Source organism: Schistocerca nitens, chromosome 3 (genome assembly GCF_023898315.1).
Source record: "Schistocerca nitens isolate TAMUIC-IGC-003100 chromosome 3, iqSchNite1.1, whole genome shotgun sequence".
Classification (NCBI taxonomy): domain Eukaryota; kingdom Metazoa; phylum Arthropoda; class Insecta; order Orthoptera; family Acrididae; genus Schistocerca; species Schistocerca nitens.
Genome location: NC_064616.1, coordinates 361,500,853 through 361,513,352, shown reverse-complemented (window position 1 = coordinate 361,513,352; position 12,500 = coordinate 361,500,853). Strand labels below are relative to the sequence as shown.

Genomic DNA, 12,500 nt, shown 5'->3' with positions numbered 1-12,500 from the left:
CCCACATTCAGGATCTTGTTCAAAGACTTAATGCTGCCATTTTTACTATTTGAACAGTATCTAAAGTGAGTGATCATTTGACATGAAAATTAGTCTACTTTGCTTATTTTCATTCGCTTATGTCATATGGTATTATATTACGGTTGGAACTTTAATAGTGGCAACTATTTATTTACATATCATACAAAATAGATACGTGTTTCAAAGTTTTACTGACCTTCAAAGTAGTCACCAGCATTGTGTATAACCCATTGCCAGTGATGTGGAAGTCATAGGATACTCTTAGCAGTGCCAATTGTGTTGACAGTTCGAGTGGCACAGTCTATTGCCTGACGAATTTGTAGCTGTTCTGAAGTGAATGCCATGAAGTGTTTCCTTCCATTTAGAAATCGAGTTGAACTAATGAGGGCTTAATTCAGGGGAGTGCAGAAGGTGGTATAGCACTTAGCAGCCCCATCAGTCAACCAAATCAGTAACAGCTTGCACTGTATGTGCTTGAGCGTTGTATGGCAAAAAGATGGTCAGGTCCTGCAGGAAGTGTCATCAGTTCTGTCTCTATGCTGTTCAGTTATGGAACACAACCTATGGCCAGTAATGTCATTTATTGTTAACAATATTAGCTTATTCCCGACAGTAAGCAGCTTTTACTCAGTTAATACTCAGCAGAAATCAAACCTACATTTGAATAAGGCTTCCTTAACTCTTGTGCAGAAAGGTGTGCAGTATACTGCTGCATCCATTTTCAATAAGCTACCACGGGAATTCAAAAATCTTAGCAGTAATCCACATGCTTTCAAATTAAAACTGAAGAGTTTCCTCATGAGTCACTCCTTCTATTCTGTCGAGGGGTTCCTTGAAAAATTAAGCTGATTCTTGTTGTATTGTCGGTTGAGTTTACCTAAACTTATGGGCTGACTTTTATGGGTTCATAAACATCTATTATTATCTGTTATTACTTTCATGTTGTAATTTCATGTACTGACATGTTCCATGACCTTGGAGATGTGCTCCTCAATTTGATCCTACTGAATTTGATGTGTAAATAAAATGAGTTTTGTTGATTGTGGTACGGGCTGGGTGCCTGAAATAGAAACCATGTGAGCCAGAAAAGTAAATTCAGTTTCTTGTAGTTGACATTTTTTGTCCATGATAATGACACCATCTGTGGAAAGAATATCAAGAACTTCTTTGAAATATTTCATGGGTGTTGTTATTTCCTTGGAAAATGAGAATGTCATCTGAGTATGCGTAGCAGAAGGACAGCTTGAAGAAGATCCTCTCTAAGTATTGTTGTCATGTCTGGCCTGCATTTTTGAGGTCGTATAGCATATAAAAAAATATTCAAACAGTCTGAATGGTGTAATGATTGCCGTCTTCTAAACATCATATTTCAACACACTAGACACAGATACACCCATGAGATAGTGGGTAAAGCCTTGTATGTTGGGTATCAGGTAACTGTCAATGATAGTGCATGTATTAAAGATTCTGAAATCGCCACATAAACACAGAGTAATGTCTTTGTTTAGTGCTAGTTTGATGTGTGAAGCCCATGGGCTGTCTAACGGTTGAACTATTCTAACTTTTAAAAGTTCATCGACCAGTATCTTCATCATAAACAGTTTATCAGGTGTGAGCTGGCACAGTCTGTGCTGAACGGGGAGCTCTGGTGTGGTATGTATATGGTGCACTTTACGGGTGATGTTCATAACCAGCACCATAGTTGAGGTGGCATGTTGTTCATAAAATGTTCATTTTATATTATATGTTGCTGTGGTAAGCTCAATGGATGTCATTTGAATTGCTTGTTGAAGCATGTAGTCATCCATCTGGAGGCAGAGAGATTCTAAGTATTCTTCAATGAGACAAAACTGGTTTCACTGAATTTTTTCAAGTGGAGTGACTCAATCAAGGAGATGGTGGTAATGCTCATCCATATCTGTAGCCTGTCGTTCTTCATTACAGATAGTTGTAGACATATTTTGGCACTTTAGATGGATGGTGTGAGTGATGACACCAGAGACTATACAGTCAGTGTGGCACTGAATAAGCATGCCTTTAGCTGAATCAGTTAGTAGACTTGTAATCTCCCCCCCCCCCCCCCCCTCCTTCCTAATTCCAGCTATTATCCACAATTAACAAAGTATTTTCTGAAGATTTGGTAAGACTCAGATTAGAATAAACTTTTTAGTTTACTTAGCTTTTCTTGCAGAGTTGCCCCCAGTTCTTCTTGTCTAGGGGTCTGATTCTTGAAGCTGAAATTCTCACATTTTAGGTCCTCATGAATTGATCTAAATAATTTTGAAGATGGTTGTTGCAAAATTTTTGTTTTTACATTAGTACATTTTGTCACATATCATACAGTCTTTTTAATTTTCACATTCATAAAGCTGAAATTACATTGTTTGCCCAAAATACTAAAATACATCTCCTGATCACATCAGAGGCATGCTTACTACTATCTCACTCGGAGGAAATAATACTCCAAAGGATTTACAAGTTATCTTCAGACATGAATTTCTATTAGTTTCGATTATTATTTCATATTATAACATATCACAGAAAACATAAGAAAAATATTTACTATACAAGTCATAATATATATATATATATATATATATATATATATATATATATATATATATATATATATATATATATATATATATATATATATATATATGAGGACACAGAATCCAGATTTCCAGATCTGTGGAACATTCTGTCTCAAGACAAATGATTCAAAGTCAAAACTACAACACTACAACACTAAACTACAGAAATAAGTGCAGAGGCAATGTAAATTACTAGAATTACAAATTGCAAGTTTACATCTATAAAGTCACACCTTAAAAGAGAAGAAAAAAATTGAGTGCCTAAATATATGATGAGTGAGCCAACTCGAAAAACTCACAACGATAGGTACAGACCAGAAGAATATACTCAATCACAAGTAGGAGTATAGCACAAAATCAATCAGCCACATACACCAGAGAATGTAAGGACATGTTGACTCATGAAAGGAGAAAATAATGAAAAAAAATTAGGGCCTATGCTTATGATGTGGGGACCGACCCATGAATCCAAATCACACCGGGTACACAACAGCGGAAATGCTTTGACACAACAAAATGAATAAACTTCATTAACATACATCAGTAAGTTCAATCATATGTAAAGAATAATTTGAGGACACATCTAGCCTCAATCAACAGTTGCACACTCTCCTTGTGTAAACACACACAGTCGTGATGACCAAGGGTACCCAAAACAGAGTTAAGCATTAGTTTGTCCACAAATAAAGTTCCAATGAGATACAATAATACAGGCAATACAGAAAAAATACAGGCAATTAGTGTCATAAATAGCTTTGAATTATGACATAATCGAGTAGCTTGGGGACCAAAATCAGAGTGTGAAATCAGAAATGCATACATCTTGTTATACAGTCTATATTCAATTTATGTTCACAATTATAAATGTCTTCCACACTATTTGCTAATTGTTCATACAAACTAACCAACATACATAGAAGCCTAGAAGATTCATTTACAATTGATTTAAAAAATACATACTGAGTGTTGAGATAAGAAAATTCATTGCAATGTATGACTACTAACCTAATGTTATCAGGTTCTGGTAATTATTTACAACATGGTTCATAGAATGTACTTGTGAACTTTTTAAGTTTTCACATTTCGATGTTGAACATAACAAATCACATCATAGAACATCAACCTTCCACAGCATTATTTAAAGTTAGATAATGTATTGGGAAATTAATCCCCCTAATTGAAAAAACATACAGTTACGTGGAATAACACTGTCCTTAGAAGTGGCTACTTTTCTAAACAAATATTTCCATGAATTCTTCATGTAGGATAATTTCTTGGCTAATAATTTGCACATTTCAGTCACAAGACTGATGTAGTTGGCAGATGCAGGAGTACATTACCCAGCACCTATGATCTCTTGTAAGTTGACTGGATCAACAAGGGTGCAGTCATATAGGAGTGTGGGAGTGGATTCACCCACATCTATCAGTTTCCTCCCTAGATTTCTCATCACACACTGCAACAGATAGATAATTCATGTCTAGCTTTCACGCTGAATCCTGAAACATTGTTTTGTGTACTAAGTATGCTGTTCAATACCCCCCTTTGCCTATCTATGTTGAAAAAATGAGTATACAGGGTTTATGTCAGAATGGATTAAAAAGTGTTCACATACCCAGTACATTAATAAACAGAGCTAAATGCAAAGAAAAAATGAACTAGTAAGGTAATACACACAGATATACTAAAGGTGTCTCAAAGTAAAATTTATTTTGTGATTAGCGGATTAGAAGAAATTATGTACACAAGCCAGACAAGTTTGACTGCACTGACACAACATCCAACAAATGCCTACAAAATGAGGTATGGACTATAGTCCCCAATGTACTGACATAAGCATATTGTGTTTAACATATGTATGTGTTTGGTTTGCACATATGAAGCTTTAAGATACTGTTCCTAATATTTACAGTACACATGTGTAAAACAAGTCTTCACTCAATTTACCACAACACCCATGACTTTACCCAAACAAGTTCATGGCAATTAAATTTAATTATTTTCTGAGGAGTGCACAGGAATAATAATAATATTTAACCCTAATAGCATTGTAAAAACAAGAAATTCATTATTAGATATTTAGTGACATTGTCCCATTTCAAAATTGTAAAAATATCCACTCGTTTAGTAGCATAGCATATATGTATCAAATTCTGTAGCACAAATATGTTACAAAACAAAATTATATAGTTGTATGAACCTACAAATATAGTGTATATTTTCTTCCAGACTAGGGGTCACTTAGCATCCATGTTCAAAGGTCTTGTCTTCTATACTAAAAATTAAAAGTACCTTAGATTTTCCATTTTGCTTTGCTTAACTGTAGCTCCTCTTATCTTTACATCTGCAACGTACATTTCAACAAAAATTTTACTGTACTTGATCTTGTCTCTAAATTGTTCAGATATACCACAAATCAGGCTACCTGAATCAAATAGTTGCCTTCCCACTGATCAATTTTAATTTAATGTAAGGATGCCCAAAATCTGAATCATTCTCTCTGTTGCCAGGCATTTCATGCAAAAGATCACTTTCAATTTCATCAAATGGTACATCCACTGTCTTCACAAGGTTTTATCAACTTTACAGGTATCATAACATTATTTTGATTACTCATATTGTCAGGTAAAGATTGAACACAATAAATAGATTCCGTGGCACAACTAACATCACTTATTACAGAAGGAACACAAAACACATTACTGTCAAAATTAAACTTCCTGCTTTGATCCTCTTTCTCTTCATTCCACAAATTGGGATACAAATTCAGACTAACCACAGCTAACTTATTCCAGAATGCACCTTTATCTAAGTTATCATCAATCTGGCCCCAAACAAAACTTCAACGAGTTTTCACCTTTATTCTCCAGGCTCACAGATACTTCACTTTTACTGTTTGGATCTTTATTCTGCATGACATTAATGAAAAACTGTTTTGACTGCACTGGTATTCCGTGACCCTCACTTACAACATCACATACATTACTTACCTTACCTGTATTATCATCATCATTTACAAATAACTCTGAAACATCATTATTCTTTAACTCCACAAATATCTGATACTCATCATCATCATATTCCCCCAAAATTACTTCATCAACAACATAACTGACAATACAAGTCTCATCTCCATCAAAGCCAGTTACCTCACCTACATTCGTCTGCAATAGGCCACCAGTCTCAGACTTACGAACTTCAGTTGCTTCACAGCTCTAATTCACATCTGCATGAAAAAAACCATGTAGTTCAGATCAAATAGAGTCATCACTTGATTTACATACATCAACAATACTGTTTTCTGCCCAAGAAAAGAAACCATTAGTACATACTACATCAAAGGTCTCACTACTCTCACATTCTGGTTTGTGATTAGCACTTACATCATCATAATTAGACGTAGTATCCCAAAAGTTTTGATCAAAACATAAATGGGAAATCTGATATTCCTTCTGTTCACTTTCAGATACATGTGTCATATCATTAACATTGTTACTATTGTATAATTGCAAGTGTGACTTGGGGGACCTGTGTTTGTTTTGTTTCCTTCCTCCATAACTGTGGACCTTCATTGAGGTGAGCTGCCATTTCCCAAGTAGTTACTTCTATGATTGTTTCTTCTAATAAAATGCCCATGGTTGTCTGCATCATTCCTATCCTGATGATGTTCAAAATTTTTCTCTCTCTTGACACTTTGATCCTCATAGAAGTTACCATTATCTCTGTTTCTGTGATCACTCCCATTGTGATTTCTATCATTCTGATTATTATGGTGCATAATTCTTTCTACTGCTCTATCCAGCCTGTCAACAAATCGTAAAAATTGTTCTAGATCATTGTCAGGTCCATGTACTAAATCCCACTGCAATCTTTCTGGTAATATTCTTTTGAGTGCGTCAATCAAGGTCATTTTGTCAAATGGTTTGTCAAGATGTGCTAATTTTCTAAGTTGGTTCTTACAAAACTCTTTCAAAGTGTCATTCTTATTCCTATAATTAGAACCACTCAAAAATTCACTTTTGTTTTTCCTCTGTTCCGCTTCTGACCAAAATTTATTTAAAAAACGTTTCTCGAAAGCCTGATATGTTACCCACTGACTTATATTTAAATTTACCCATGGCAGAGCTTTGCCTCCAAGAAATCTTTTAACAGATGTAATTTTTTGATTGTCATGTGTACCTGACACAAAACTATCTCTGCAGTGGTGCAGAAAATACACTGGACGTAAATTATCCAATGGAAAACTTTTGATAGGAGTGATGAACCATGCAATACCGTGTCAACAATACCATGTGTGGTGATAATGAAGCTGAATGTCTCATTCCTGTATACAGCGCAGTGGTTAGCACAAGTAAACCCTTTGAATTTATACATGACTTTGGTGGTATAAGTTTGAAATTTGGTTCAAGTGGTATGGTCAAACACGCTGACGCTTTACAAACGGGCCTTGGCCTTGGCCCGAGGTGTAGGAGTTTAGACTTATTACAGTCGTTCCTCCTGTTCCTGGCGATGCGATGGTGATGTGGCCTCACTGTGAGGTGTGTCCTCTCGTTGTCCGGTGTCTATCCTGTCCTGGCTACTAGCATGCAGGCATACTAGTGGACTTCGATGTTTTAGGTCTTCTTTGTCTCGCGAGAGACGTTCTGCAGCGCTGCCTGCAGGTCTGCAGACAGCTTCCTCGTGCCATCGCGAACCTCGTTCCTCAGCCGCACGACTGCGTCGTCTAGGATGTATTCCCAGTCGCGCGGCGTGAAGACCGGGTTCGCGTTGACAGTGTTGAGATCTTTCTTTGTGACGAACTCGAGCAGAATTGCCCGATGCCCGCCACGTATCTCAAACGGCCTGTGCGGGAGCGACTGCTTCCGTACCCCTTCCGCCTGGGCGAAGAGATACGGGTTCTTTTGGCCGTTGAAGCGCCCATCCCGTACCATGGTGGCAATCTTCTTCAGCACGTTTGGCATGTTCGTGCTGTCCGGGAAGGGTATGATGTTCGTGCGAAGATTGTCATCCTCTTCTTGCTTCCCCTTCTGTGTTGCCGTCCCGCCTGGAGTTGGGGAAGGAGAGGACGGTGCCGCGTCCATGGGAGTCTCCCCGGTCTCCTGTATTGCTACAGGTTCCGGGGCGACGTCCGTTTAAGTGGCCACGTCCTTCTGCGACGGTAGGTCCGTCTGCGTGACGGCGTCCACCCCCACCGGGCGCACCGCAGGGGAGGCGGGCGAGGGGGCGGAAACCATCTTCTTGTTCAGAACCCGCAGCTCCTCGCGCAGCTGCTGGAGCTGACGATGAACTGCGACAACTTCTTCTTTGAGCGCGGCCTGTTCTGCCGCAAAGGCGTCGTCAGTGGCGGCTTCTGCTTCGTGACGGCGCGGCTCGCACCCCTTGCCGGAGCGGGGGGGGGGGGGGGGGGCAGGGCGGCCGTCGTGGCGCTTGACAGCGCCGCAGGCCGCAGCGCGTGGTACGGCGGGTTGACGACGTGACTCCCTTGAGGTAGCTGCAGCTACGCGAGTTGGCGGCGTGTGGCCCGCCGCAGTTCGCGCAGCTGCTGGCCACCCCACGAGGCTTCGTGCAACTGCGCATGTCGTGAGCCGCCGCGCACTTCAAGCACGCGACGACGTTCTTGCAATCACGCGCAGTATGGCCCAGCAGCTGGCACTTGTAGCACTGCTGAATCTTGCTCTTCTGCTGAGTGCGCTTGCGCTTTGGCTGCCGTTGGCGGCCGCTGTTGTTCCCCATCGCATGGATGAGGATTTCCAGTGCGGCTGCAATCTGCTTCCCTTCCCGTCCAGCCATGGCGATGGGCTAGTGGCGTTGGCGTGCGCGAGCGACGGTAACGATGTGAGCCACAGCGAGTCGAGCAGCGGAGTGCGTGCGTGCATCGCGTCATGGTAAAACTGTTGATCATGGTAGGTTGTCAAATAGATGAGAGATCCTGTGGTAAATGTTTAGTATGTACCACATCTGGACAGGTGGTGGTGTCAAGGTTACACAACACTCAATAATTCCTCACTAGGACCCCATTTTTCACCATTTCTATTGTTTTTGGTTCACCAGTGAGTATCACTGTTACTTTTTTCTAAAACACTTCTTAGGGAGACTGATTGTGGAGCACAGCATGATATAGTGTTGTACTCATGGGTGAATTGCAGTGTACAATTGGTGCAGATTGGCTACATTGCTGCTGTAGAACATCCAGCTGAGGGTGTATTTGTCATAATCTGCAGCTGCCACAGGTCAACAATATAGTCCAGTACAGTGTAGAGACATGACATGGTTTAGTGGAACAATAATACTTTTTTGCACAATTGATACACAGTAGCAAACTACGTAAATACTAGAAGGAAGCATAGATTGCCCTGTCTCCACATGCAGCGGGGAGTGAAATATCTTGTCAGCAATGTTATTTTGTATGTAGTTCCCACAAGTTCACAGATATAAAATGGAAAACAGTCTCAATTAGGACATAATTCAACAACAAAAAAATGGTTCAAATGTCTCTGAGCACTATGGGACTTAACTTCTGAGGTCATCAGTTCCCTAGAACTTAGAACTACTTAAACCTAACTAACCTAAGGACATCACACACACCCATGCCCGAGGCAGGATTTGAACCTGTGACTAGTGGTCGCGCGGTTCCAGACTGTAGCGCCTAGAACTGCTCGGCCACCCCGGCCAGCATAATTCAACACATATTGATTGAATACCATTCTGTTTTCAAGCAAAAGAGGAATGTTGTACTACTTTTGAATTAATGCTTTAACATGATAATAGTAATTGTGATGGTAGTAAAATATTAATTGATCAAAAACTTGTAACCAGACATGTTATTTTATTTTACTCTTTCCTTCTTGTTGCAGCTATGTGAGGCATCCAGATGGTCGCAAAATTACTACAGATTTTCTTCTAAATGGTTTATATCAGATTGAAATAATGGGGAATCGATACGATGCTGTTCCATACATAAAAAGTCCATTTGACCCAGAAGGGAAAAGACTTCAAGGAATATATGATGAGCCATTACCAATAAGGCAATAGCATTAAGAATATTTATGTACAAATAAACTGAGAGGAAGGAAAATCACAGTCTCAAAATGTATTATGTAAAGTAAAATTTATGGTTGCCTTGGTTAGTTAAGATTAGAAGCACTTTGTGGCAAAATGGACTGTACAGTACAATTATATGTTTTTGGAACTTTCCAGTTGTCAACATAGTATGTGAAGAAAAAGAATGTTCTTGGTGCCAGAACAGGAACTGACATATTTTCATCAAGATTTTGGTAACTGTACAGCAAAAGTTCAGTGTCTGCCAATGGTTTATTGTGCATTTCCCATTACCATTCTTTCAGTTAATAGCAATATCGGGCTTCATGTCATTTTATGTTAGTAACACAGTGGATATAAATGTCAACAATATAGTTCAAATCCACATAAATTAAAATGAAATGGACTACAGATAATATTTATGTAAATACAGTACCAAAAATATTATAACCAATTATAAATAGCAATTTGGGAAACTTATGAAGGCTGTGGAAATAATGACTTAGGAGACTGCATTATGGATGGTATTGGCAAATGAAAATGAGGGTGATTAAAAGCATTTCACTACTCAGAGACTATATTGCCAGAGAAGAAAATCAAAACAGATAGTCAATGGGGCTTCCTGTTAAATAAATGTAAGTCAAACGATAATAGATATGAAGAAAAAACAAGCAATGATCAATTAAACAGTGGACCAGCATATAAACAAAGATGATGTGACTTACCAAATGAAAGTGCTGGCACGTCGACAGACACGCAAACAAACACAAACATACACACAAAATTCAAGCTTTTGCAACAAACTGTTGCCTCATCAGGAAAGAGGGAAGGAGAGGGAAAGACGAAAGGATGTGGGTTTTAAGGGAGAGGGTAAGGAGTCATTCCAATCCTGGGAGTGGAAAGACTTACCTTAGGGGGGAAAAAGGACGGGTATACACTCGCACACACACATATATCCATCCACTCTGTATATTTGTGGATGGATATGTGTGTGTGTGCGAGTGTATACCCATCCTTTTTTCCCCATAAGGTAAGTCTTTCCGTTCCCGGTATTGGAATGACTCCTTACCCTCTCCCCTAAAACCCACATCCTTTCGTCTTTCCCTCTCCTTCCCTCTTTCCTGATGAGGCAACAGTTTGTTGCAAAAGCTTGAATTTTGTGTGTATGTTTTTGTTTGTTTGTGTGTCTGTCGACCTGCCAGCACTTTCATTTGGTAAGTCACATCATCTTTGTTTTTAGATATATTTTTCCTACGTGGAATGTTTCCCTCTATATATATATATATATATATATATATATATATATATATATATATATATATATATATATATATATTAAGTGTGGGGGAGTCCTGTTGTACAAGAAAGCAGGTAGTGGCATAAAGAACAATGTAAATTAAAGGAAATATACATAAATGGATTTCCTTAAATTCCAGTTTTGTGATAGTACAGAATTCAGCAATCAAATGATCTGTCATCAGTAATTTTATTGTTATAGTATTCCATAATGTCAAACTCAAACAGGAATTATTGTTAATCAAATGCTTGCTTTGAAACACTTTTATGAGATTCCATGTAGCACTGCACACACTCACCAGATATGTGGTATATATCCATACGTCAGCTTCCTAGAAGCCATGTCATATGTCACTTTATGCTATCAGCCATTTCCTCCACATTGTTTAGATCCAAGTAGGCCCTACTGTTAAGCTGATGATTAGTATGTACATTTTGACAACAATGAATAACTAAATCAAGACACATTGATTTGGGGCACAGTATTCTGATGCAACAATCCTAAGCTATACACAGTGGAGATCCATGCATAACGTCATTCGATGCTGATCTAATTTCTCTGCTATTCCAGCTCATGTTTTCTTATGATAACTACTTTCGTATTGGTTCTGTGGCATACTTCTTACACTGTATTAATGATGCTCTTTAGTTTTAATTCTATTCTCATGCAATGCACCATTCATATATATTTTCTTACCATACTTCACATACTTCTGTTTTGACGCAAAATGCCTTAAGACTTTTCCAGTTTTAAAATTCTTCTCAGTACTGATTTCCTGATTCCTACACACCTTCTTAAAATGACATTTAAGTTATCAGATCACTATATTTCATACTACAGTTGACATATAATTCTTAACTGGGACATCATACTTTCATTTGGCGGGTGTAGTGCATTATTTATTTTTGACATATTGAGCAACATTAATTCTGTACATAGAAGTCTAGGGCTGCTGTAGACCTGGAAACCAGGAAACAGAATAACATGTGTTTGGTGTAAGAGTTTATTTTGGGCAGAGCAATTCATATCCTTTTGAATACAGTGATTTCAATGTCGGTATAATGCTTTAAAATTGACAGCAACAGTATTCATTTTATATTTGTATAATACTAGTGCCACATGACATACTTCACAGTGAGAAGACTGAAATGTTAAGTTTTCTATTTTTAATTTTTTGTATTTTAAATCCTGCCATTATTTATTACATATATCTGTGAGGCTCTCAAAACCATCAAAATGCAGTAATACCATTTGGTAAGACACCATGTTCTATTCTCAGATGTAGTTTATTTCTCTGGCAGTGAGAACTTCTGTGATTAAATGGGATATGAAATACAGTATTTCTGTGACTAATAAAGTTATGTTTTTATAAACAGTGTACCATTCACCCTTTCAGCCCAAATAGAGTTCTGTACTTGATGGTTTATTGATAGCCAGAATATAACATAATTTTACATAAAAATATGGAGCTTGCAACATAAATATGTTTAAACTATGTCAAGCAACTAGTAGTAAAATATGTTTTCTATGTTAAACAAGTGATCAGTGAC

The 12,500-nt window shown here is 38.2% G+C and overlaps 1 protein-coding gene across 2 annotated transcripts in view; it reads left to right on the top strand.

Moving 5' to 3' along the window:
* Positions 1-10,460, top strand: part of LOC126248308 (sarcosine dehydrogenase, mitochondrial) — a 245,949-nt gene extending 235,489 nt beyond the window's left edge. For both annotated transcript variants that reach the window (XM_049949180.1, XM_049949179.1), the window contains exon 17: positions 9,470-10,460. In XM_049949180.1, the coding sequence (XP_049805137.1) occupies positions 9,470-9,647 (178 nt within the window). In that variant the 3' untranslated portion in view covers positions 9,648-10,460. The remainder of the gene's footprint in view (positions 1-9,469) is intronic.
* Positions 10,461-12,500: the final 2,040 nt, after the last annotated feature.